Source organism: Pteronotus mesoamericanus, unplaced genomic scaffold (genome assembly GCF_021234165.1).
Source record: "Pteronotus mesoamericanus isolate MK-2021 breed Mesoamerican mustached bat unplaced genomic scaffold, CSHL_Meso_final contig_78, whole genome shotgun sequence".
In the NCBI taxonomy this organism is placed as follows: Eukaryota; Metazoa; Chordata; class Mammalia; order Chiroptera; family Mormoopidae; genus Pteronotus; species Pteronotus mesoamericanus.
The window spans coordinates 4,722,040-4,744,566 of NW_026555258.1; the positions used below are offsets into that span (position 1 = coordinate 4,722,040).

The window sequence follows — 22,527 nt, forward strand, 5'->3', positions numbered from 1 at the left end:
ATATAAAAAATAGTAAAGACACCACCAAAAAAAGGTTAGAATAAAGAAATTCAGTAAAGTTTCAGGATATAAATATTAGCATACAAAAATCAGTGACATTTCTATACACTAACATCTGAAAGAGAAATAAAGAAAATCTCATTTACAATAGTATCAAAAAACAAAAAGATACTCAGAAATAAATTTAACCAGGTGAAAAATCTGTATGCTAAAAACTACAAAAATACTGATGAAAGAAACTGAAGAAAAATAAATGGAAAAATGATCTGTGTTCATGGACTGGAAGAATTAACATTGTTAAAATGTCCATACTGCCCAAAGCAATCTACAGATTCTATGCAATCCCTATCAAAATTTCAATGGCATTTTTCACAGAAATAGAAAGAAATCCTAAATTCATATGGAACCACCCAAGATTCCATTAGCCAAAGCAATCATGAGTAAGAGAACAAGCTGAAGGCAACACATAGTTTGATTTCAAAATATATTATAAACTTACGATAAGCAAAACAGTATGGTACTGGCATAAAAACAGACACATAGACTGGTGATTTAATTTTCTTTCTTTTCCTTTCCTTTCTTTCTTTGAATGAATGAATGAATTAATTATAGAGAGAAGGGAAGGGAACGATAAAGAGGAGAGAAACATCGATGTGAGAAACATCAATCGCTTGCCTCTTGTACCAGGAACAAACACACAACCCAGGCATGTGCCCTGACCAGGAATTGAACTGGTGACCTTTCGCTTTGTGGGATGATGGCTAATCAACTGAGCCACACCAGTCAGGGTGACCAGTGATTTCCAACCAGTGTGCCAGAGAACAATGGTGTGCTGCAAGAATTTTTTAAACATGAAATGCTTGACTATTTATTTAGTCAGGGGCACTGACCTCTTTTCCCTTAAATTGTCAAATAAAAAAGTGACAACAGCCAATACAATAGCTGTCCAGTGTGAATAAATCAAAATTATACCTATTTTTGTCAGATCAGCAAAAAATATATATTTTTGTGTGCCATAGAATTTCAGTGATTAGTTTATGTGTGTGCCATGGGATGAAAAAGATTGAAAATCACTGACATAGACCAATGGAACAGAATAGAGAGCCCAGAAGTAAATCCACACATTTACAGTCAACCAATCTTCAACAAAGGCACCAAGAACACGCAATGAGGAAAGAACAGTCTCTTCAGTAAGTGGTGTTAAGAAAACTGGATACCCACATGTATGCAATGAAACTGACCCTTATCTTATACCATACACCAAAGTCAACTGAAGATGGGTTAAAGATTTAAACATAAGATCTGAAAGGGTAAAACTAGTTGAAAAAGCTTCTTGATGTTGGCCCAAGAAATGATTTTTTTTGGACAGAAAAAAGCAAACATTTTCTAAAAATGGGATTGCATCAAACTGAAAAGCTTCTGTACGGCAAAGGAAACAACGCAGTGAAGAGACAACCTATGGAATGAGAAAACATGTTTGCAAACCATTTATCTGATAAGAGGTTAATATCCAAAACACAGAAGGAACTCATACAACTCAATAGCAAGAAAACAAACAACCTGACTTAAAAATGGAAAAAGGATCTGAATAGACATTTCTCAAAAGACATAAATGACCTGCACGTATGTGAAAAGATGTTGAACATCACTAATCATGAAGAAAAGGCACCTCACACCTGTTAGAATGGCTATTATCAAAAAGTCAAAAAGCAACACTTATGAGAATGTGGAGAAAGGGAACCCTTACATACTGTTGATGGGAATGTAAATTGGAACAGCTGTTATAAAAAACAGTATGTAGGTTCCTCAAAAAATTAAAAATAGAACTACCATATGATCGAGAAATCCCACTTCTTGGCATACATCCAAAGGAAATAAAATCACTATCTCAAAAAGATAGCTGCAATGTCATGTTCACTGCAGCATTATTCACTACAGCCAAGACACGAAAACAACCTAGGTGGTTGTCAAGGGATGAATAAAGTCACACACACACACACACACACACACACACACACACACACTGGATTATTCAGCCTTAAAGAGGAGACCTTACCATTTGTGACAACATGGATGAAACTGTAAGACATTATGTTAAGTGAAACGAGCCAGACACAGAAAGGTAAATACTGCATGCTCTGACTTACACGTGGAACGTAAAAATGTCGAATTCTTAGAAGCAGAGAACAGAACGGTGGTTATCAAGGGCAGGAGGGGGAGAGGATGAGGGAGGAAAATGGAGAGGCGTTGGGCAAAGGGTACAAAGCTTCAGCCCTGGCTGGTGGGGCTCAGTGTCAGAGGCAACTGACTGGTATTTCCTTCCCACGTCGATGTTTCTCTCCCTCTCTTTCTCCCTCCCTTCCCTCTCTAAAAATAAATAAATAAATAAAAATCTCATTTTGAAAAGGGTACAAAGTTTCAGATATGCGGTTTATTCTTGTATTATTATTGTAAGAAAGTTTTTCCTTATATTATTTGTTAATTATTGTAGTTTTCAGATGAACAACTGTCGACCTACTTTTGCCCCCCCCAGTATATCATATCTCACTATACAAATCACAGGCACAGAGACCTTACAACTAAAATGAATCAGCAAGGTCATACATTCTAATTATTCATTCACTTTGTTTGATTCAATTCAATGTAAACAAATCAGTATTTACAAAATGCCAACGGCTGAGGCCCAAAGAATGAAAAATACTCGGTCCCAGAGAAAGACCTCCAACAGCCAGTCCTAACTGTCCAGGAACAAGACCCGCTCTCCTCCCGCCTTGGGGAAGCCAGAGATCCGGGCACTCTGGGGCAGACGCCGTCCACCCCAAGAGAGCTTCAGCCAGCAATGGGATGGGGTGGGCGTGGGCGAGACAGAAATGTCCGCACTCACATCTGTCCCTCCAGATGTGAGTGTCTCTCCTAGAAGGGGCACTCTCAGTCTCTTGATGGCAGACAAGGCAAAAGGAGACACAGGCGAAGAGGAGTTGCCAAAGCAGGGTGAGGAGGACAGTATTAGACACAAGCAATGAGTATGTCATGACCTTTTCAATGATCGCCCTATCGTTTCCACCCACTGCACAGCAGTAACATCTGTCTGGTTCTCCACAAGCTCAGAGGTTGCCGGCATTTGTTCTATTTGTCGCCGTTCATTCTTACAACACTCTGAGGCAGGTGTTGTTATGCCCATTTTAGAGATGAAGAAACAGAGGCTCAGAGTGATAAAACTTGCTTAAAATCATACTGTTAGCAGGTAGCAGAGCCAGTATCCTAACGTGAGTTTGTTTAACCCCCAAACCTGTGGTCTTAATCACCTTACACTTACTTTTACAACCAAATAAATGGCATATCTTTAGTTTGTTTAAAAATTTTTTATTATAGGCCAATTTCAAACCATCAATTTGTGGTCAATTTTGTTCCTTTAAACTCCTCCCCAGCCACAATCTCAAGAGTTTAGAGAAAATCCCAAATATCCTATTTTTCATCTATTAATAGTTCAATGTGTATCTGATAAAGGCTTTTTACAAAAACATAACCATAATAACATGCTATATTTCAAATGACAGTAAACTGCTATCAAGTTAAATAAACAAGATTATTCATCCATGAGAAGTCAAGGTTACAGGAACATAAAATATAGGGCTGTTCACAGGTACATATTTATATGGTTGGTTGTAAAAACTTGCAGTTTTTCCTGGCTTTCCTAAGCAGGCTTCTATTACCTGAGATCAGTGGAAACACCACTGGCCCTAACATAATTATAATCTCCAAAGTACTAATCCAAACAAGGAAATAAGTATTTGTCTGATGATAATGATGAAATCTGAATTAATGTACATTTGATTTATCATAGAGAATCACGTTAGAAAAAATAAAGCACCGGCAGGTTATTCTGAAAGTTTTGTCTTATTTTCAATAAACTATTTTGTAAAATTAAAATTTTAAGATTGTCAAAATTCTAAAACAAAATTGTACCCAAAGAGGTTTACTTAAAATGTAGTTTCAGGCCTTAATTATGAATGTAACTTTCTTCTCAGCGTCTCCATTTTTCTCTTGCACACAGCTCTATGTTTGGCACCACAGATGCTTTATCAGCATTTAAGAACGTATACACACTGAGAAGTTAATTCTCACTGAAATGAGTTTTCCTACAATTTCTAGCTCAGAGAAAAATCTGAAGTTAAAAGGCAACAGCCGCTTCACGTATGGCCAACACGATCAGGTGAATCCTAAGGGACTGGCAGAGATTCTAGAGTATTTCCACAGAGATCTGATTTATCTACTCGCAAACATCACTGCATTGCTGAGGGTGGTTTCTAAAAGTTACTGTTCAAAAGTAATACCACATTGCTATGAAGGCAGAGCTTGGAAGTGCAGTTTATTCTAAGTTGCATTAGTTCCCGATAGCTGCTGTAACAAGTATCCACGGGCTGCATGGCTTTAAAACAACAGGAAGCTGGGCTCTCACAGTTCTGGGGGCTGGAGGTCCCAAAGTGCAGGCGTGCCGTTCTTCCCCAAAGGCTCCAGGGAAAAAACCCCTCGTTGCCTCTGTTGAGCTTCCAGCGGTTACTGGCGGTCTCCAGTGTCCCTGGTTCGCAGTTGTACCACGCCAATCTCTGCTTCTGTCTCCGCACGGCCCCCCTCCCTCTGTGCATGTCTCCTCGTCTTAGAAGGACAATGGCTGTATTGGAATTAGGGCCCATCCTAATCCAGTAGGGCCCAACCTTAACTACTTACATCGGCAAGCCCAGGTTCCAAATAAGGCCACATTCTGAGGTTCTAAGTGGATATTAATCTTGGGGGGGACACTAGTTAACACAGTACATATATCCATCATCTTAATCATTTACGCTGAAGTGTTCCAGGGCTTAATTACCTGGTCCACATATATCTATTTTCATTCTTCAACTAAAGAAATGAAGGAAAAGAAAACCTACTGTATAGTCCAGACAACATTTCTTGACCCCAACATTTTTCCTATTAGTTAAAAAAAAGAATAACCCACGTGTTTACTATCCTGCATTAAGGAGAGAGAAAAACAAAGCAAAAATCTGGAACAGTGGCAACAGTGGAAGGGGAAGGGGAAGGGCAATAGAAGTAGAAAAAAGATAAAACAATGATAGGAATTTTCCAGGACTATTTTATTAAGAAACCCCAACAATCAAGTATTTGATTATTCTATCCTAGTATTCTCAGAAGAAAACAAATTGGCATATATGCCATCAAATAGTAGTCACTAAAAAAAAAAAAAAGACATGTTTATAGATAAATGCCAAAGAATAGATGTTTAATAGATGTTCATACTTACAAGAGATGAAACCTTAAAATGTCAATAAAAGATTATTTAAAATGTATACTGAGGTTAGGAGTCTTTCTTGTTCAAGTGACCAGGTACTGCTGTTAAAATAACCTTCCAAGTCAATGGACTATCCCACTTTGGTGCATGAAAGTACATACAAAAAGGTAGAATAATAAAGACGACCCAGACCAGTCTATATGTTCACATTAACTAGGTCCACACAAAAAGGAAGCCGGCTGCCTTTTGGCCACACCGATTAACTAAAAAGCAGCATGTGCTGGAGCCCCACTACAATGGCTCACTCTGTTGGTTTAATATGAGAAAAAGGAGTAATTCAGCTATGCTAACGGATCACTACATAGGAACTGCCCTTCTCATGCTGCAAAATATGGCAGATAATCATACCCCCAACTTAATCCTTCCAGCGCGAATGTGAGTGGGAGGGTGGGAACACATGTTTACAATCTGAGGATAAATATGCATCTTGCTCTTGTTCGCTTTCCAACTCCTTAGTCACAGTAGCAGTAAGAACTCATCCTGCTCCTGTTCCTCTCCTCCTATGGTCTATAAGGTACAGGCACCAACAACGCCCTTCATAACCTCTGCCAGCAACCTAGACGTCACCTCCTCCCTCGCCCCTGCATGTGCCCCTCAAGTACCCTCTAAATAGCTCAGGGGTCTGTCCTCTCTTCTCCCTCCTCCCCATTACTCAACTTTAGTCCCTGATCTCACACCTAGAATATATGTCTATAACCTGGCTGGTCCCTTGCTTCCAGTCTTGCTCTCCAATCCAGCTCCCGGAGGAATCTATCTATCTAAAATGCAAATCTGCCCCGGCTGGGGTGGCTCAGTGGACTGAGTGCCAGCTTGTCAACCAAAAGGTCATTGGTTGGATTCCCAGTCAGGGCACATGCCTGGGTTGTGGGGCAAGTCCCCATTTCGGTTTAAAATCTTTTTAAAAAATCAACAAATAAATGCATAAATAAGTGGAACAACAAATTGATGTTTCTCTCTCTCTCCCTTCCCCCCTTCTCTCTAAAATCAATAAATACCTGGCTGGATGGCTCAGTTGGTTGAGCGCTGTCCTGTATGCCAAAAGGTTACAGCTTCGATTCCTGGTCGGAGCACATACCTAGGTTGCAGGTTCAATTCCCCGGTAGGGGTGAATACGGGAGGCAACAGACCGGCGTTTCTCTCTCTTGTTACCTGTCCCCCCGCCACCCCCCGCCCTCATTCCTCTCACTCTAAAATCAACAGACATATCCTTGGGTGAGAATTAAAAAAATAAAAGTAAAATCAATAAATTTTTAAAAAATCAATTAAAAAAAGACCAAATTTTAAATGCAAATCTTATTTAGTCACTCCCAGCCTAAAAATTTCAGGGCTGCCCTGGCTGGTGTAGCTCAGTGGATCTGAGTGCTGGCCTGTGAGCCAAAGGGTTGCCGGTTTGATTCCCAGCCAGGGTACATGCCTGGGTTGCGGGCCAGGTCCCCAGTTGGGCACTTGTGAAAGGCAACCAACTGATGTATCTCCTACACATTGATGTTTCTCTCTCTTTCTAAAAATAAATAAAATCTTTAAAAACAAAACAAAAATGCAGGGCTACCCAAAGCTGGAAGACAGGGATCCATATGCCTCCACATGTCATAAAGGCCTACCTCTACACACCCCTGCTCTGTACTTCACCCTTTTTATTTATTGATTTTGGAGAGAGTGGCAGGGGGGGAGTGGGGAGCAAGAGACAGAGGGAGGGGAGGAGAGAGAAATGCTGATTTACTGTTCCACTCATTTATGCATTCCTTGGTTGATTCTAGTATGTGCCCTGACTGGGGATGGACCCTGCAACCTTGGTGTATGGGGACGATGCTCTAACCTAACCAACGGAGCTACCCAGCCAGGGCTGCACTTCAGTCTTTATCCATCAACATCAGGCACAATGGACGATTTCTTGCCACTACGCTTAGGCCGTCCCCTTTAATGGACTATTCTACTCTTTCCGTATGCTTCTCTTGGCTGATTCCTTTCCCAATAAGTAAACTCTTTCTTTAAGCTTGAACCCAGATGTTACCTCTCATAGGAAATCTTCCTTGTCTTCTCCTCTCCTAAAGAGACAGGACTCCTTGTGCTCCCAGAGTCCCTGGGCATGGCAGCACAATGTACAGAAAGGGGGACCTTCAGCCCTGGCTGGGCGGCTCGGTTGGCTGGCACATTACCTGGTACACCACAAGGCTGTGGGATTACCAACTCCCAGTCAGGGCACATACCTAGGGTGCAGGTTTGATCTCCAGACCGGGGCACATACTGGAGGCAATCCACTGATGTTTCTCTCCCGCCCTACTCCTCTCTTTCTCAAAAAAAAAAAAAAAAAAAAAAAAAAAAAAAAGGGCCCTGGTGGGTGTGGCTCGGTTGGCTCGCATATCCTCCCATAAACTGAAAGGCCTCGGGTTCCATTCCCAGCCAGAGAACACACCTAGGTTGCAGGTTTGGTCCCCTAATCCAGAGTTCGTATAAGAGGCAGCTGATGGATGTTTCTCCCCTCTCTCCCCCCCCTCCCCTTCCCCTTTCTCAAATCAATAAACATATCCTTGGGTGAGGATAAAAAAAAGAGGGGGGAACCTTCATAAATTGCTGGGGGAAAAGGGGAAATGTAAAATGGCATAGTCACTTTGGAAAGTAGTAGCAGTTTCTTAAAAAGTTAAGTATATAGAAAAGCAAAACAAACAAACAAAAACCCAGACTCACAGATACAGAGTGGTGGTTGCCTGAGGTAGAGTGAGGAGTGGTAGGGTGGTGGGAGAATGGTGGAACGAGGGAATTAATATGAACTTCCAGTTATACAATAAAAAAATCAGATGTATTGTACAGCATAGGAAATATTACCTTTGTATGGTTACAGATGGTAACTAGAGTTACTGTGGTGACCATTTTGCAATGTATACAAATGTCAAATCACTATGTTGTACATCTAAAACCAATATAACATTGTATATCAATTATACCTAAAAAAAATAAATAAATATAAACCCACTATAAAACCCAGCAATTCCGCTCCACTCCTAGGAAGCACCCCCACAAAATGAAAACATATGTCCCCACAAAGACTTTCACATGGACATTGGTAGCAGCATCATTCACAATGACCAAAAATGGAAACCCAAATGTCCGTCAGCTGGTGAAGGGCTAAGCAAAATGCAGTATCTCCATACAATGGAATAGTATTTAGCCATTAAAAGGAATCAATTACTAATACACGATACAACATGGATGAACCTCAAAGACATACGTAAAGAGAAGCCAGACACAAAAAGACCACATACTTTGATTCCATTTATATGAAATATCCAGAGAGGGCAAATCTATAGAGAAAGAAAGTAGATTAGTGGTTGCCTGAGGCTGGGGTGGGAATAAATGTAAAGCGGGCCACAAAGGGTCACTTACGGGCGATGGAAATGTTTTATGGTTGGAGTGCGGTGATAGTGGCACAGGTCAGTACATTTACTAACAATCACTGAACTGCACACTTAAAATAGGCAAATTTTATGGTATGCAAAATATACCTCAATATAGTTATTTTTAAAAGGTAAGGAATCTGCCCTGGCTGGTGTGGCTCAATGGACTGAGTGCTGACTTGTGAACCAAAAGGTCGCCAGGCAGAGCACATGCCTGGGTTGCAGGCCAGGTTCCCCAGTTGGGGGCATGCGAGAGGCAACCAATAGACGTTTCTCTCCCTCCCATTCTCCCTCTCTAAAAAATAAATAGAATTTTTTTTTTAAAAAAAAGTAAGGAATCTACAGGAACATCAAAAGAGAAGGAATTTAAGAAGACTGAGAAAATCAGAAAAATAGTGGAATAAGAAAAGAAATGAAAGAACTTGCTTCTCATTTAAAAAAAAATAAATGCTGCCCTGGCTGGTGTGGCTCAGGGGATTGAGCGCCGGCCTGTGAACTGAGAGGTCGCAGGTTAGATCCCCAGTCAGGGCACACACCTGGGTTGCAGGCCAGGTCCCCAGCTAGAGGCAAGCAAGGGACAACCGTGTGTCTCTCACACACTGATGTTTCTCTCCCTCCCTTTCCCTCTCTCTAAAAGTAAATAATGTTTTTAAAAATTACATAAAAGAAATGTAAAGCAAGCAGTGATGTGTGTATGGCTGGGGCAGAATTAGCCACTGATTAACAGTTATTGAGGCTCGGTGACAGTTACATAGGAGTTCATTATACGAGTCTAATTGGTTATATGTTTGAAATTCTCTATGATAAAAAGTTTTTTTCAAAGATCAATGCATATTTCTGGTACTCAGTGACCTCTCTACATGTTATTCTTGCCAGTCTGGGTCTATAACTTGATCAAGTCTCCTATTTCTTTCAGTCTCAAGCAAAGCAAGGCAATAAAATGTTGATGATTCATATAGGCTCTACTCAGGTGATTTTCATTTGCTTGAGCAAGAAGTTAGAATTTACTTTAAGAGTACTTAAGAAACATGTTACGAAGATTAAAAACATTAAGTAACGTGGCACAATAGGGAGAAATCAATCACCAGAACTGTACCATTCAGTTTGCTTCTATCACTAAGATTAGTGTATTCTTTCAATCTACATATACCAATTGTCAATATTTACCTAGTGATACCACATGATATTTTAATTCTAGAAATGTACAATACAAAGAGTACTGTATTAGAAGCCAAGAGACGTGATCCAGTGTGTCCTATTATTGGCTTTGTCTCTAATATTTAAACTATTTGACCTCAGTTCTATTATTTGATCTAAGCCTTGGGATCCTAAACTATAAAATTAAAGAATTTTGAAGATTAGGTGTTCTGAACTTGGGAGTCATAAGCTTGGGGGATGGGGCCTACGGAAAAGCTTCAGCAGGATTATAAAGCCCTAGAAATTCCATGCAAGTTTTGTCTATGCTTTTACTTGCACTTTTCTGGGGAGGGGTTCTATAGCTTTTAGCAGATTCTCAAAAGGAATCAAGACTCACCTAGCTCCCTGCAGTTGAGAACCATTTTAATCAAAATAATTTTTATTTGCAAACCCAAAAGTATGGTGTATGGGTCTGGCCAAGCTTTTTAGTGGATTCTGCATTCTTTAAACTCTACGTTCCCCAAAAATAATGCCTCGGGGTTTGTTAGAGTTTTAATAAGACAAACTTTCTACAATCCCGTAACTTCTTAGAAAATTGCATATTATGAAAATCATGTACAAGTATTTGAGTCATAACGATTTATTCTTCTATTCTCCAGATACATTAACCTGCTGAACGGCCTGCTTTAGCTTTGGATGACTTTTAGTTGTGAGTTACAAAGCTAGGTCCAAAGGATCATTCTAGGACTTTCATAAATCTCTTCCCTAGATAGGCAATGACAAGAGCGAGGGATGAAAAGGCCCTCGCAGTAGATACACATTTTTAATGCTCGGCCATGTATCTGAAGCGAAACTTGCAATTTCCCCCGGAGATCCTTCCTTAGATCACTCCAGAGCGCTCCCTAAGCGGAACCCGGAAACTAAAGCTAAGATTTCACGTTATCTTCAAATCGCCAGGCACAAGGGGACGGAAGAGAGGAGACCGCGGACAGCTAAAGTCGGGGACAAAAGTTGAAGCTGACAAGGGAGGAAGAGGAGCAGGCTGCTGTCAGCGAGGGACCTGGGGAAGCCAGCAGGGATTGCAAGCGCGGCCTGCCGAGTCCTCAGGAGTTTCGCCGCAGTTCTGCCCCTTCCCTCTGTCAGCTTGAATCTTGCTATCCCTTCCAGACGGCGCGAGGACCCCCACCACTCCTACAGTTCCCAACAGACCCCTATCTCAGAGAGGCCGCTCCCGGCGGCAAGGGTGGGGGGCAATCGTTCAGAGCATCTCCTACCCCGGGCCAAAGTTGCGTCCAGCCCCAAGGGAGCGGCCTCGGCCTCCGCCCCCCAGCCGCGCCGGGGCCTAGCGGCCTTACCTTGAGCGCCAGGTGGTGAACGCGGCCCAGGCCGGGCTCCGCCAGTAGCTGCAGCAGTCCTAGTAGCGAAAGAAACCAGAAGCCCGCGACCCGCCGAGGACAGCTGGAGCCCGAGGGGCCGACGGGCTCCGGGGCGGCCATGTTTGTTCCAGCATCACCAGCTGCTTCCTCTCTCTATAGCTACTTCCGGGTGTAAAGGGCAGCGGCCGCCGGAAGGGCACGGAGGCGCGGGCTCGCGGGGCTAACGGCGCAGTGTCTGTGGCTGTTCTCCTCGAATGAGTAGCTGGGAATGTGGCCAAGGGGCTGTTTGTTCGGCATCCTCTGTGCGGACATTCGGTTTAACCAGGAGAGGTGGAACCCCCAGGCCGGGGAACTCTGTGGCTGCTGTCACGGAAACAGTGCGGACCACACCTACAACGCGCGGAGCTAGGAAAGCGACGTTGGGCCTGCGAGACCCCGACCGCGGGAGGGACCCCGGCGCTTTCAAGGGTGGGGATATCTCACAACCGGCTACGGCGCCCTGCCTGGCGGTTGATTGAATCGATTATATGAGCAGCGTCGACTCGGTGGAATATAGCAAGTTCTGGCTTGTCATAGGTCCCTTTATTTACTTATTGAGACACTACACACAAATTTCAAACGAAATCGTTGCGGTAATACGATTTATTAAGCCATTACTACGCACTTGGTTAGAGCTTTTGTATGCATTATTGCACTTAATCCCTAAAACAATCTAATGAGGTAGGAGGTAGGTGGTGGTATCCCCACTTCACAGGTAAGCAAACTCAGGCTCTGAGAAACTTAAGTCAGTTGTTCCAGGTTAAGCTGGGAACCGCATGGCATCTTTCAACTACTGTGTTATATTGCCTCATGCTATTTCATCCGACCACTAGAGTCAGAGTGTCGACGTTTTTTCTTCTCATCTGTGGAATTTATGGGGAATTTTTTTAAATTTTATTTATTGATTTTAGAGAGGAAGGAAGGAAGAGAAAGAGAAACATCTCATGCATCCATTGGTTAATTCTTGTACGTGCCCTGACCTGGGGAGCAGACCTGCTCTGATGAGGGCTGTAACCAGCAGAGCTCAGTGTGTCTAACGCAAGGCTACGCGAGATCTTTAATGGAAAGGATTCAGTAGTTGGTCTCCTCCTCTCACCGTTTTCATTAAGGAGTTATAGAAGAGCATGCTTTTTAAAGTTGCCAATAAACTAGACAGGTTTATTTAGTTTTTAGATTTTTTTTCAAAAAATAAACAAGGAAAAAAGTGAAAAAAAAGGGGTTTTTTCAGCTTGCCACTCAAGCAAGGCATGCTCTTTGTGTGAAGTCATTGAAGCTAAAGAGGAGAAAAGAAAAACCACCAGAAATTCCAATATTAGGTGACTGTTAGTGTATGAGTGTATTTTATGACAGAATCAGATTCTTAAAGTTTTTAACGAACTAGAAACTGAAATTGTGGTGGTATATTTTAACGGAGTTCAAGTGCTTCATTCAGGTTAAAAAAGTCATTGGGAAAATACAGAATAGGGGTGGAGAGCGGAAGAAAGGGAGGATCCTAGATTTTTTTAGCTGTGTGCAATCTTAGTAAAAGTCGTGAATCAATTAATTCTTCCCTTGAATTAAAAAAGAAGCAGCAGCAGCAAGCCTTGACTAGTGTGTCTCAGTGGATTGAGCACTGGCCTGTGAAACGAAAGGTACAGGTTCAATTCCCAGTCAGGGCACATGCCTGGGTTGTGGACCAGGTTCCCCTGATGTGGGCATGCAAGAGGCAAGTGATCGATGGATCTCCTACACGCGATGTTTCTCTCCCTCTCTTCCTCCCTCTCTCTCTAAGTAAATAAATTTTTAAAAAATTTTTTTAAAGCCACATTAAAAAAAACACAGTTAATATACCAGTCCTGTGACACCCTCTGCAAGGACAAAGAGTGGCTCCAGGAAGACAGAAAGACAATGTTTACTAGGTGGTGAAGAATATCCCTTCTTTCTCCAACCTCAGATCTTTGACTATATGTTACTAATATGTAATCTTATATCTTTGAACAGAATTGTCATCTCATCTTACTACCCCATTTTACAAATAAACTTATTTTGTGAGTCCACACAGCGAGATAATCATAAATATACATTGAGTGATTAAATTTGCCAAGTTTCTGCTAAGTACTTTATATAAACATCTCATTCAATATCACAAAAACCTCATAAGGTGTTTACTTGTAATCCTTTTTTTAAAATGAGACTTGGTTAGGTTAATTTATTCAAGGGTGAGTTACTGATTTATCAATGACCCAGCTAGAACTCAATTCAGGACCCATCTGCAAAGCCCTGCACTTAATGTGTCCCACCTGGTTGTAAAAAGTTATTTTTGTATATTAGGCTGGAAGGGTCCTCAGATACCAACAGATAGGAAAACAAAACCAAGGAAGTCATATGACTTGCTCAGGGTCATGCATCTAGTGGCGTAATCTTCAGCAGGCATATTTAGAACTAGGACTGAAACCTCATCTGCCTCAGAATTGGATCTGTGCTCCTCACACTATACTATACATGGCTTTCTAACCCTTTTAATTTTAATTTTTTTCAAAAAGCGAAAAGCCCAGAATCTGAGTAATTGTGGTATCAAATGAACTGCTAGGGAAATTCTCAGAAAGCATTTTAAAAATCATCAATGCAAAAGAACATACTAGGAATATAAAATAAGTGATATTTTCTTTAGGGTATCAAGAGAAATACCAAAGACAGTTAACTGATTCTCACTTCAGTGTAAAACTAGTTATTAAATGGAAAGGGGATTTTTCAGTGCAGTGTCATTTTTAAAGGCATTTTTCAAGGCTTTGAGATATTTTTTACTTTTCATTTTTAAAGAGATTTCATTTATTTTCAGAGAGAGAAGGGAGGCAGGAAGAAAGGGACAGAAACCGGTTAGTTGCTTCTTGCTCGCCCCCAGCTGGGGACTTGGCCTACAACCCAGGCATGTGTCCTGACTGGGAATTGAACCGGTGACTTTTCAGTTTGAAGGCCGGTGCTCAATCCACTGAGCCACACCAGCCAGGGCTGTTTACTTTTTAAAATGAGGTACCATTTTTTAGGATATTTTGTTTCAATTTTAATGTAATAGGCTTTTACAAATGGGGAGTGATCAGGAATAGTCTTAATTTCCTTTAATAATATAATAACTATTGAACATTCAAACAGTTTATAAAATAGAAGATTTCTGTCTTTTAGTTTCTGGAAAACAATTTTACCAGAGCTTAAACCTGGTTCTTATGTCTTGCTTCTTTTCATTTGGAAATTGTTGTGTGACCTCTATAGGGTTACGTACCAGTGGCATCTGTCCAAAGGTTTATGAGGAATATCTTCCTACATGTATTTGAGAACTATGTTGTTCCAGTCGTTAGTTTGGAATTGAGAGAAATAAAAAAGGGAACACTATACAAAGACTTGTATAAACTGAAATATTTTTTAGGCAGTTTTCAAATCCTGTGAAAACGGCTATGTTGGCAAGTATATTTATGTTCATGATTTCAGAGTTTCAAGAAAAGGTTATTTGCATACTCATGATACTGTAACTGGAAACAGACATGATGAGTAACAGAACAAGTTTTGCCTGCTTCTCCCTGGCAATCTTTTCGAAGGGGCATTAAACTGCAAGGTATTGGTTGAAAAGGCCTGGAGCGGGGGTGCTGGAGAAACTGATCTAAACCTGACTTTTAGCCTGATTCTCAGTCCAGTGCATTTAATTTTTCTATCTCCTCTAACTTTGCAGGATCCACCAAAGTTTGCCACTAGTAGCAGAACTTTTAGCTTGGGCCTCCTGTGATTAATATTTGGCATCAGTTTAGGTATTTATAGAAATCTTTTAAGTAACTAATAGGTTAATATTCTACAGTTGTAATAAGGTATAATTGCCACTTGTTTTCTCATCAAAAGAGTTGATATTTCAGACCCAAAACTTCTGTAAAGAGTAAAACTTCTGTAGAGATCAAATTGGAGCCTGGCAGCACATTTAGAAATCAGACGTCACTCTGACTGGAAATGTCATTCCTTGGGGCCTGGGAGAAGCACATGGTATTTTCTTCCAGAGAGTGTGCTTCCTGGAGAAGCAAGGCCCTGACACATCTTGAATCCTGTGGGTTGAGGAAAAACCTCAAATTTCTATTCTTGGTGGAACAATGTGTAACTTAGCCATAGGACAGCTAGATCTTCCTGATTTTTGTACACATCTTTATAGACCTTCAGGGAAATTCTATTATCAGGTGCAAAAATTGGTTGCAGTTTTAAAATTCTCCTCCATAGAGTTCCTACTTTTATCCCACTCCAACTTCTTCCACTTGACTGCTTTCCTGGGTCCTTAGAAAGTAGAGAGTTTGAACGCTGAACAAATGGAGAATTTTAAACCAAGACTGATGTGGAAGCTATTTTTTTTTTAAATCCTGAGAATTTCAATAGGAATAGTACCTCACCAATAGAAAACCAATCAATTGTAGTTAAGGCAAGCTGTCTTGATACATCAGAAGTGCTTTAACGGATTGATTTCTTTGATACGATAAGTACAAATCCTCCAGAAAACAAGAGGAAATGAAAAGAGCCAAATACTTGTGCCCCCTATGCTAAGCATTGTACATGTTTTTTTTTTCATTTTTGCAGTAACCTTTGATGTAAGTAGCATTATTTCCATTTTACAGAGGAAACTGAGGCTTAGAGCAGAAAAATAATTCAACCAGAGCACTACAGAGCTACCCAACTCTGATTAACATAAAGCCTGCGCTCCCCACCAACTTAATATTTCAGCCTCCTAACAATCTGTGAGGCCCCTATGTCACCAATAAGGAAACAGGTTCAGAGAGTTTAAACAAGTTGCCAAAGGCCACACACCCAAATAGCAGTGGAAACTAGGACCCCAATTTAACAATTACAAAACCTACCTCCTTTAAAATAAGATAGAGATAGAGACGTCTATCCCTCTAAGCCCCTGAATTAGATATTTATTAACTTCAAGCACCATTACAATAGCCACAAACAAACAAACGAGCAAACCATGATGGAGTTGTTTGTCTCTAACAGCACAGCCACCTATCTAGAGTCTATTTGTCTAGATACCTTATCTCAGTGCTAATCACATCCATGTAATGAGATTATTCAGCGGAAATTTATGTAGTCACCCACCAAGAACAGAAGTTTGTAAATCAGTGCTTTGTAGATGTTACTGAGGTGAAACAAGTGTACATACAAGTGTACGTAACCTACCCCAACCCCTGGGTAATTCCAGTGTATATATAGACAGGGTTTAGAATACCCCCTGTGGAGCTGATTCCTAAATATGTCAGGTACTATTACCACAGTGATTAGGTAATAGTAATTATTCCTTGTTTTAGAATCGCTCCCTGTTACTATTAGGGAAAGTGAGTAGACTCAGTTAATAAATAAATAAATAAATAAATAAATAAATAAAATGCTGTATTCATTTTATCTTTTCCTCTGCTGGCTTATTTATCTTTATCCCAAACTCAGTTTGTTTCCATTGCTTCAAGATCAGCGGTGTCTTTCTTCTTTCTTTCTTTAATTTTAAATCTGACACTTTAAAACCTTTTCCAGTTACCACCCAAACTTAATGAGGTGAAAGATGTTTAACCCAGTTACATATAGTTCTGCTGCTGTGGCTTTTAATGGGTCTCCGTAACTGTTTCCTGCTTACTCATCTTAAAAGTTTTATTTTTTAATCTTTATGTGGTCTTTTACTTCTGCTCTTTCTTCCTCCTTCCCCCTCCTTCTTTCTCTTTTGATCAGCAGGCTTCTTTTCCTTCTAATTAACATATTTTCACAAGTGGTCACTGTTTTTGAGAAGTCTCCAAGAACAGTAGAGATTAGATCATTGTGTTTGATAAAAAAATATTGAAGCTGGGGCAGGCAGGGAAATCAAGGTGATTACAGAGGCAGGGTCTTGAGAGATAACCTGCTTTTCACTTACAGTTCCTATCTATGCAGTGCTTGAATTTCTTACCCCTCCAATGCACCCTGGCTATTAATCTGCCTGGGGAGGTAGGTGGTTCTGATTGTCTTATATCTCGGAGTCTCTGGAGTAAAGAGTTCCCAGACCTGGTAACTATGAGAGCAAAACATTTAAACACACAGTAGAAACCGAGGGGGTGTCAGGAAACTGAAAAAAGACAGAGCCAAATAGCGTTGACAGGTTAAACTTATTCTAACTCTGTCCAACAACGGAAGTAGACCTGTAGGTTTATCTGCGAGGGTTTTTCAGCTCCATCCTTTCGTGGCGGAGAATAACACTCACCGGTCGTGGCTGCGGGGTGGGCGCAGTAGGTAACCGGGAGATGCACCATGAAATACTTCTGAAATGTGACCCACTTTAGGAACCCACAGTCACTCAGAAAAGTCAGTGGCATAAGTGAGGAGAAAGGGCCTAGCGATTCGGAGGAAAGAGTTGAAACTCCGAAATTTCGCCGCGGCTTGTCGAGGGCATTTGTGTTGACCTTTGGAATACGAAGAGATGGAGTCAGTATCTACTTAAAAATTAGCTCTCAGTTTACCAACCACAGGCCAGGTAACAGGCGCTTATCTCCCTGATCCTCGCCAGCACACGCTGAGGTGGATGCGTTACCTCCATTTGGCAGATGGGGGCTCTGAGCCTCTACAGAGGTGGCGTCCTTGTCCCAGGCCACCCAGCTAGTAGGTGCTGGAGGCTGGATTGAAACCAGTTTTATCTGTGGACCCAGTGCTTTGTTTTTCCCCCACTAAGCGGCAACGTGATTTCACGTCTGAGCGTTTCTTGGCTGAACAAGTTGGAAACGACCGGTTTCACAGATTAGAAATCACTGGTTGTGCGCCGCTGGCTTCCCTCCCTAGCCGCTTGAAGCTGTTCGATCGCTCTTGGGCTCGACGTCCCTATCGCTGCAGTGCACAAGCATCACCGTACCAGGCCCCGCGCCCACCGCGCAGGGCTGCAGGGCTCCTGGGCCTCCATGGCTCCCGCGCGGTGCTGAAAGCGCCTCGCCAGCGAACTCCGGTCGGCGCGAATGGCTGCCGGGGAAAAGCACTGTCCTGCGCGCAGCGGCGCTCAGCGCAGAGGAGCAACCTCGGGCCTCACGGAGCACTGGTAATAATAGGGGCTGGCTCGGTTCAAAGGAGAGTGGTTGTCCTAAGAGCAAACAGTGCGGTAGCTATTAAATAATAAAAAAAATAAATCAGTGGGGGTACTCCTCCCGCCTCCCTCAGCGTCCTTCCGCACCCCTAGGGCGACGCCCGCCTGGCGGAGGGCACCTGGGGGAGGGTGGGCCGGGGCGCGTGCGCGAGCTGACAGATAGCCCCGCCTCCAGCGTGCGGCCCCGCCCCCGCCCCGCCCCGCCCTCCCCTCCCCCTCCTCTCACTCCGGGTTGTGGGGCGGGCTGGTCGGCGCTGCGGCTGCCGGGCTGCTGCTTCCTCGGGCCATTTTGCTGAAGAGCGACCGGGAGGAGGAGCCGCCGAGGAGACCCTGGGCGAGCAGCGGCGAGCCAGAGGAGGCGGTGGTAGCGCGGGCTCGGGCTTTCCTCGATCGCGGGGATCTCGAGGGGCGAAGGGATCGCCAGGGAGGGGGACCGGAGAGCCGCGCCCGCCGCGCGGCGCGCCCCTTCCCGCCCCCTGCACCATGAGCTGGGGCACCGAGCTCTGGGTAAGTGAGGGGCTGGGCCCGCGGGGCTGCCGAGGAAGGCGCCTGGCGCGTCTGGGCAGGGGACGCGGGCCGGGCTGCCGCGGCGGAGGCGATGGCGCGCGGGTCAGGGTCCCCGCGGCCTGAGGGAGGCGCGGGTCCGGGTGCCCCTCGTGGGCCTTGGCCCGAGCAGGAGGTTCGAGCCAGATTCGCTCTTCCGAGGCGAGGGAAGCTTGTGTGGGTTCCCCCGGCGGCCTGAGCAGGGGGCGCGGGTCCGGGTGGCCCGACCGCCTGAGGAGGGGGCTCGGGTCTGGGTCCCCCAGGCGGCCGGAGGCCAGCGGTGTTTGCGGGGAAGAAGCTCGTCCCCTCGGGGCGAGCAGCCGAGGCGCGCGGACCGGCTTCGATGGGGGCGTGGAAGCCCTCGGCGTTTGGGGACTGCGTTATTTCTCAGGGCGCCCAGTCCCGAGTTCCAGGGCTGCTTTCTGCGCGTGGAGGTGCGGGCCGACCCGGCGCTCCTCCCGGGGGCGGGGCGGCCCCGGCGGGGCTGGGTCGCACGCCTGGGGCTGGGGGCGCGGGGGCGGGAAGTGGAGACTTCTCTCTAGGGGCGAGGACTTTTTGACCTGTGGCGGTTTGGGGCGCATCTGTAGTTCTCGGTGGGAAGCTCAGATCCTGAATTCGCTGCGGTGACTGCGGCGTTCGGCCTGGAGGGGAAAGTTAGGGGGGATCACCTTCAGGAAGAGGCGTTCGCGGGGCAATGATTTTTCAACCGCCTGGAGGAAACAGTTGAAAATGGGGAAGGTGGCGGCGAGGGGCGCCCCATCGGTTTCCATCACCTGGGGGTGTGGTGGGTAAACTAGCCGCGTGGTGTCTGAAGCCGTGTGTCCCCATCCAGGGCGAAAGGGGGGGCGCCTCGGTGGGACGCAGGCCACCCCGGGAGCGCAGGCTGCGGGGATGCGATGGAGCTTGTTGCCATGCCGCCTCCTGGGCTCCTGGGGCCTTCATCGCTGGGCGAGGGCCGGGCGGCGCAGTGTCCAGAGGGAGGAGGGGTGAAATCCCAATTATCCCGCTCTCCGGAGGAGACATTTCCCGGGAGGGACTCGAAAGTGCCTCTTTTTGGAATTCCATTTGTAAAGGGCGTGGAGCAGCAAGTGCGGGGTGGTGGCTGCTGTCTGAGCGGAGGCCAAGAAATCTCACCTCAAAATAAAACAAGGTTAGAGCTATAGAAACAGGGCGCATCCTCCCTTAATTATTATTATTTTTGGCTTTAATTGTTCTTATATAACCATTCTTAGGCTCAGAAGCACCTACTGTTAATAATCAAAATCCTGAAGGCAACAGCCCCTTTAAATTAAGATAGTTCATTTTATAAACACCCTCTGTCTAAAGGAACCCAAGATTTTGGCTGATGTTTACAAATATTCATTTTTTAAATAAAATAACAGATGGCTGAAAATACTTGCTCACGCCTAGTTCATCAGAATCTACCGTTTTAAACGTGTTTCTTTCCCCTTCTATCCCTGCTCCACTCCCTTTGGCTCTTAGCACCTTCTCTGGGGAAGGAGGAACAACTCGGAAGTAATTTTTATCAAGAGAATAGAAATTTTGGCACATTTTTTTTTTCACTTGTTTAAACAAGAAAAAGGGATTCTGGGGGGGGGGGAGTACAATCTATTTCTAAGTGAAGTGGGCTGTGGTTCAAGGGGCTGAACGCAGGGGCATTTCGGGGCATTTCAGCGATGCGGGCGAGTGGTGCCGAAGGAGGTCCAGAGAGGACAGTTCGCGAGCAGGGAACCGATGAACCAGGCCCCACTGCCTGCCTTGTTCTGCACACTCCTGCGGGAGCGGGGTGGACGGAGCCGTTGAAAATAAATGGGAACTGGATTATATGTGAACGATACGAGAGTCTTGGATTTGCTTCACAAGAATTTGAGGTGGCACTGGGTGGGCATGTCGGTGACGGAAAAACAGCCGTGCCCTGTGCCCTGACCGGTGTGGGCGTCCTTCCCCGCCAGCAAAGCGACGGCACCTGTTGGACTCCCGCTCAGGGCAAGTGCGCAGGGTGCGGGTTGGGTGCAGGTTTGGTCCGGTAGGGGGCGCGCGGGAGGCAATCGCGCGATGTTTCCTTCCCTTTCCCCCTCCCTTCCTCTATAAAAAACAAACAAACAAACAAACAAACAAACAGTTAAAAAAGAAAAGCAGTCCAGAGTGGGCTGTTGTTGCAGCTGGGTGATGTGCGTTCGGCTGCTTGCGCTTGAGTCTTTTTCCTGTGATGAAGCCGATTGGAAAAGATTTTTAAGGAAGAGGGTGTGTGAAGAACTTGAAAGCCTTTTCGCTTAGCAAGTTTATAAAGAAGAATGACTCAGTGAGCAGCTGTACATATGCAAGTACGGGTCAGTGAAAAGTTGTTTTTGTTTTTCTTTTTAAAGGCATTCATTGGAGTATTGGCTTTTGCCCTGGAGTGGCTTAGAGTTCAATGGAGGGAAAGGAATAACACATTTATTTGCACTAATAATAGGAGCACAAAATCTGAGTTTTAAGATGAAATACGAAGAAGTATGAAGGCAACAAAAGGTCTATTTTCGGTTGCCTTATTTTATTAGTATTTGAGATTTGGAAAAAAAATTAAAAAGGACTAATGAAGGGTTCCAGACAGTCCACCCCCGCCCCGCGCGTGTGCGGGGCGGTGCGGGACAGCGCGGCCGGGCCCTGATTGAGGGTTTTCCAGGAACGGCGGCTTTGGGCTTGTGCACATGTGTAATGAGATAATGACGGGGCGCTCAAGCACCACTTGGCCGGATTACGCTTCTGGATGGAGAGAGATGGAGCCGTGGTTTGGGTGCCCTCAGTTACTTGGACCAGGTGGCTGCAGCTTTCATAGGCCTTCGCAAACACCTTCAGGTGTCCACACCTTTTAGGACTTTTCTCCAAGTCCATATAGACTTAAAAAGTTTTGTATCTTCTCAGGAAAACATAACACTGTTAACTGTCTATTACATTCTGTTGAGAACTCCCCTCTTAGGTCTGCTTTTGGATGCGTAAGCTCGCTCTGAAATGACTTATCAGATAGGCTTTTAGAAACTCCAGGTTTCTAATGTGCACTTTACATGAAAGGCTTACTTTCTGGCCACATCCTGCTTTGCAGAGGGAGCAAAACCTCTCTCTTTCTTTCTCTCTCTCTCTCTTTAAGATTTTATTTATTTATTTTCAGAGAGGGGGGAAGAGAGGAAGGGAGAAAGACGAAGAGAAACATGCATGTGTGGTTGCCTCTGGCGCGCCCCCTACCGGGGACCTGGCCCGCAACCCATGCTGGTGCCCTAGGCTGGGAATCTAACCAGCGACCCTTTGGTTCTCAGGCCGGTACTCAAGCCACTGGGCCACACCAGCCAAGGCTCTCTTTCTTTTTTAACACTTGTACAGGAGTATACTTTCATATTCTAGGAAATTTTTAGAAATGTCAGGAAGTTATCATACAACTCTAAAAATGGACTCAAAGCCCATTATTTGTAATAAATTTACTGGCTTAGTTTATATTTAAATTGGGGCTTTCTATTTTGTATCAGGTCAACGTGTAAATGGCTATTTTAAAGAGATTGGTTTACAATAAAATTATTTCTGTACAACTATTCATACCATTGCCTTTTAATCAAAGTTTTAGAATTT

The 22,527-nt window shown here is 44.1% G+C and overlaps 2 protein-coding genes across 15 annotated transcripts in view; one reads left to right on the forward strand and one right to left on the reverse strand.

Annotated features, from left to right (window-relative positions):
- The window catches only part of GPR107 (G protein-coupled receptor 107), a 57,636-nt gene extending 46,233 nt beyond the window's left edge, over positions 1-11,403 (reverse strand). Inside the window, exon 1 of the mRNA XM_054584227.1 lies at positions 11,232-11,403. Within this exon, the coding sequence (XP_054440202.1) occupies positions 11,232-11,372 (141 nt within the window). The 5' untranslated portion in view covers positions 11,373-11,403. The remainder of the gene's footprint in view (positions 1-11,231) is intronic.
- A 7,290-nt stretch (positions 11,404-18,693) lies between these two features.
- The window catches only part of FNBP1 (formin binding protein 1), a 110,092-nt gene continuing 106,258 nt past the window's right edge, over positions 18,694-22,527 (forward strand). For all 14 annotated transcript variants that reach the window (XM_054584230.1, XM_054584228.1, XM_054584229.1 and 11 more), the window contains exon 1: positions 18,694-18,891. In XM_054584230.1, coding sequence (XP_054440205.1) covers positions 18,868-18,891 — 24 coding nt within the window. In that variant the 5' untranslated portion in view covers positions 18,694-18,867. The remainder of the gene's footprint in view (positions 18,892-22,527) is intronic.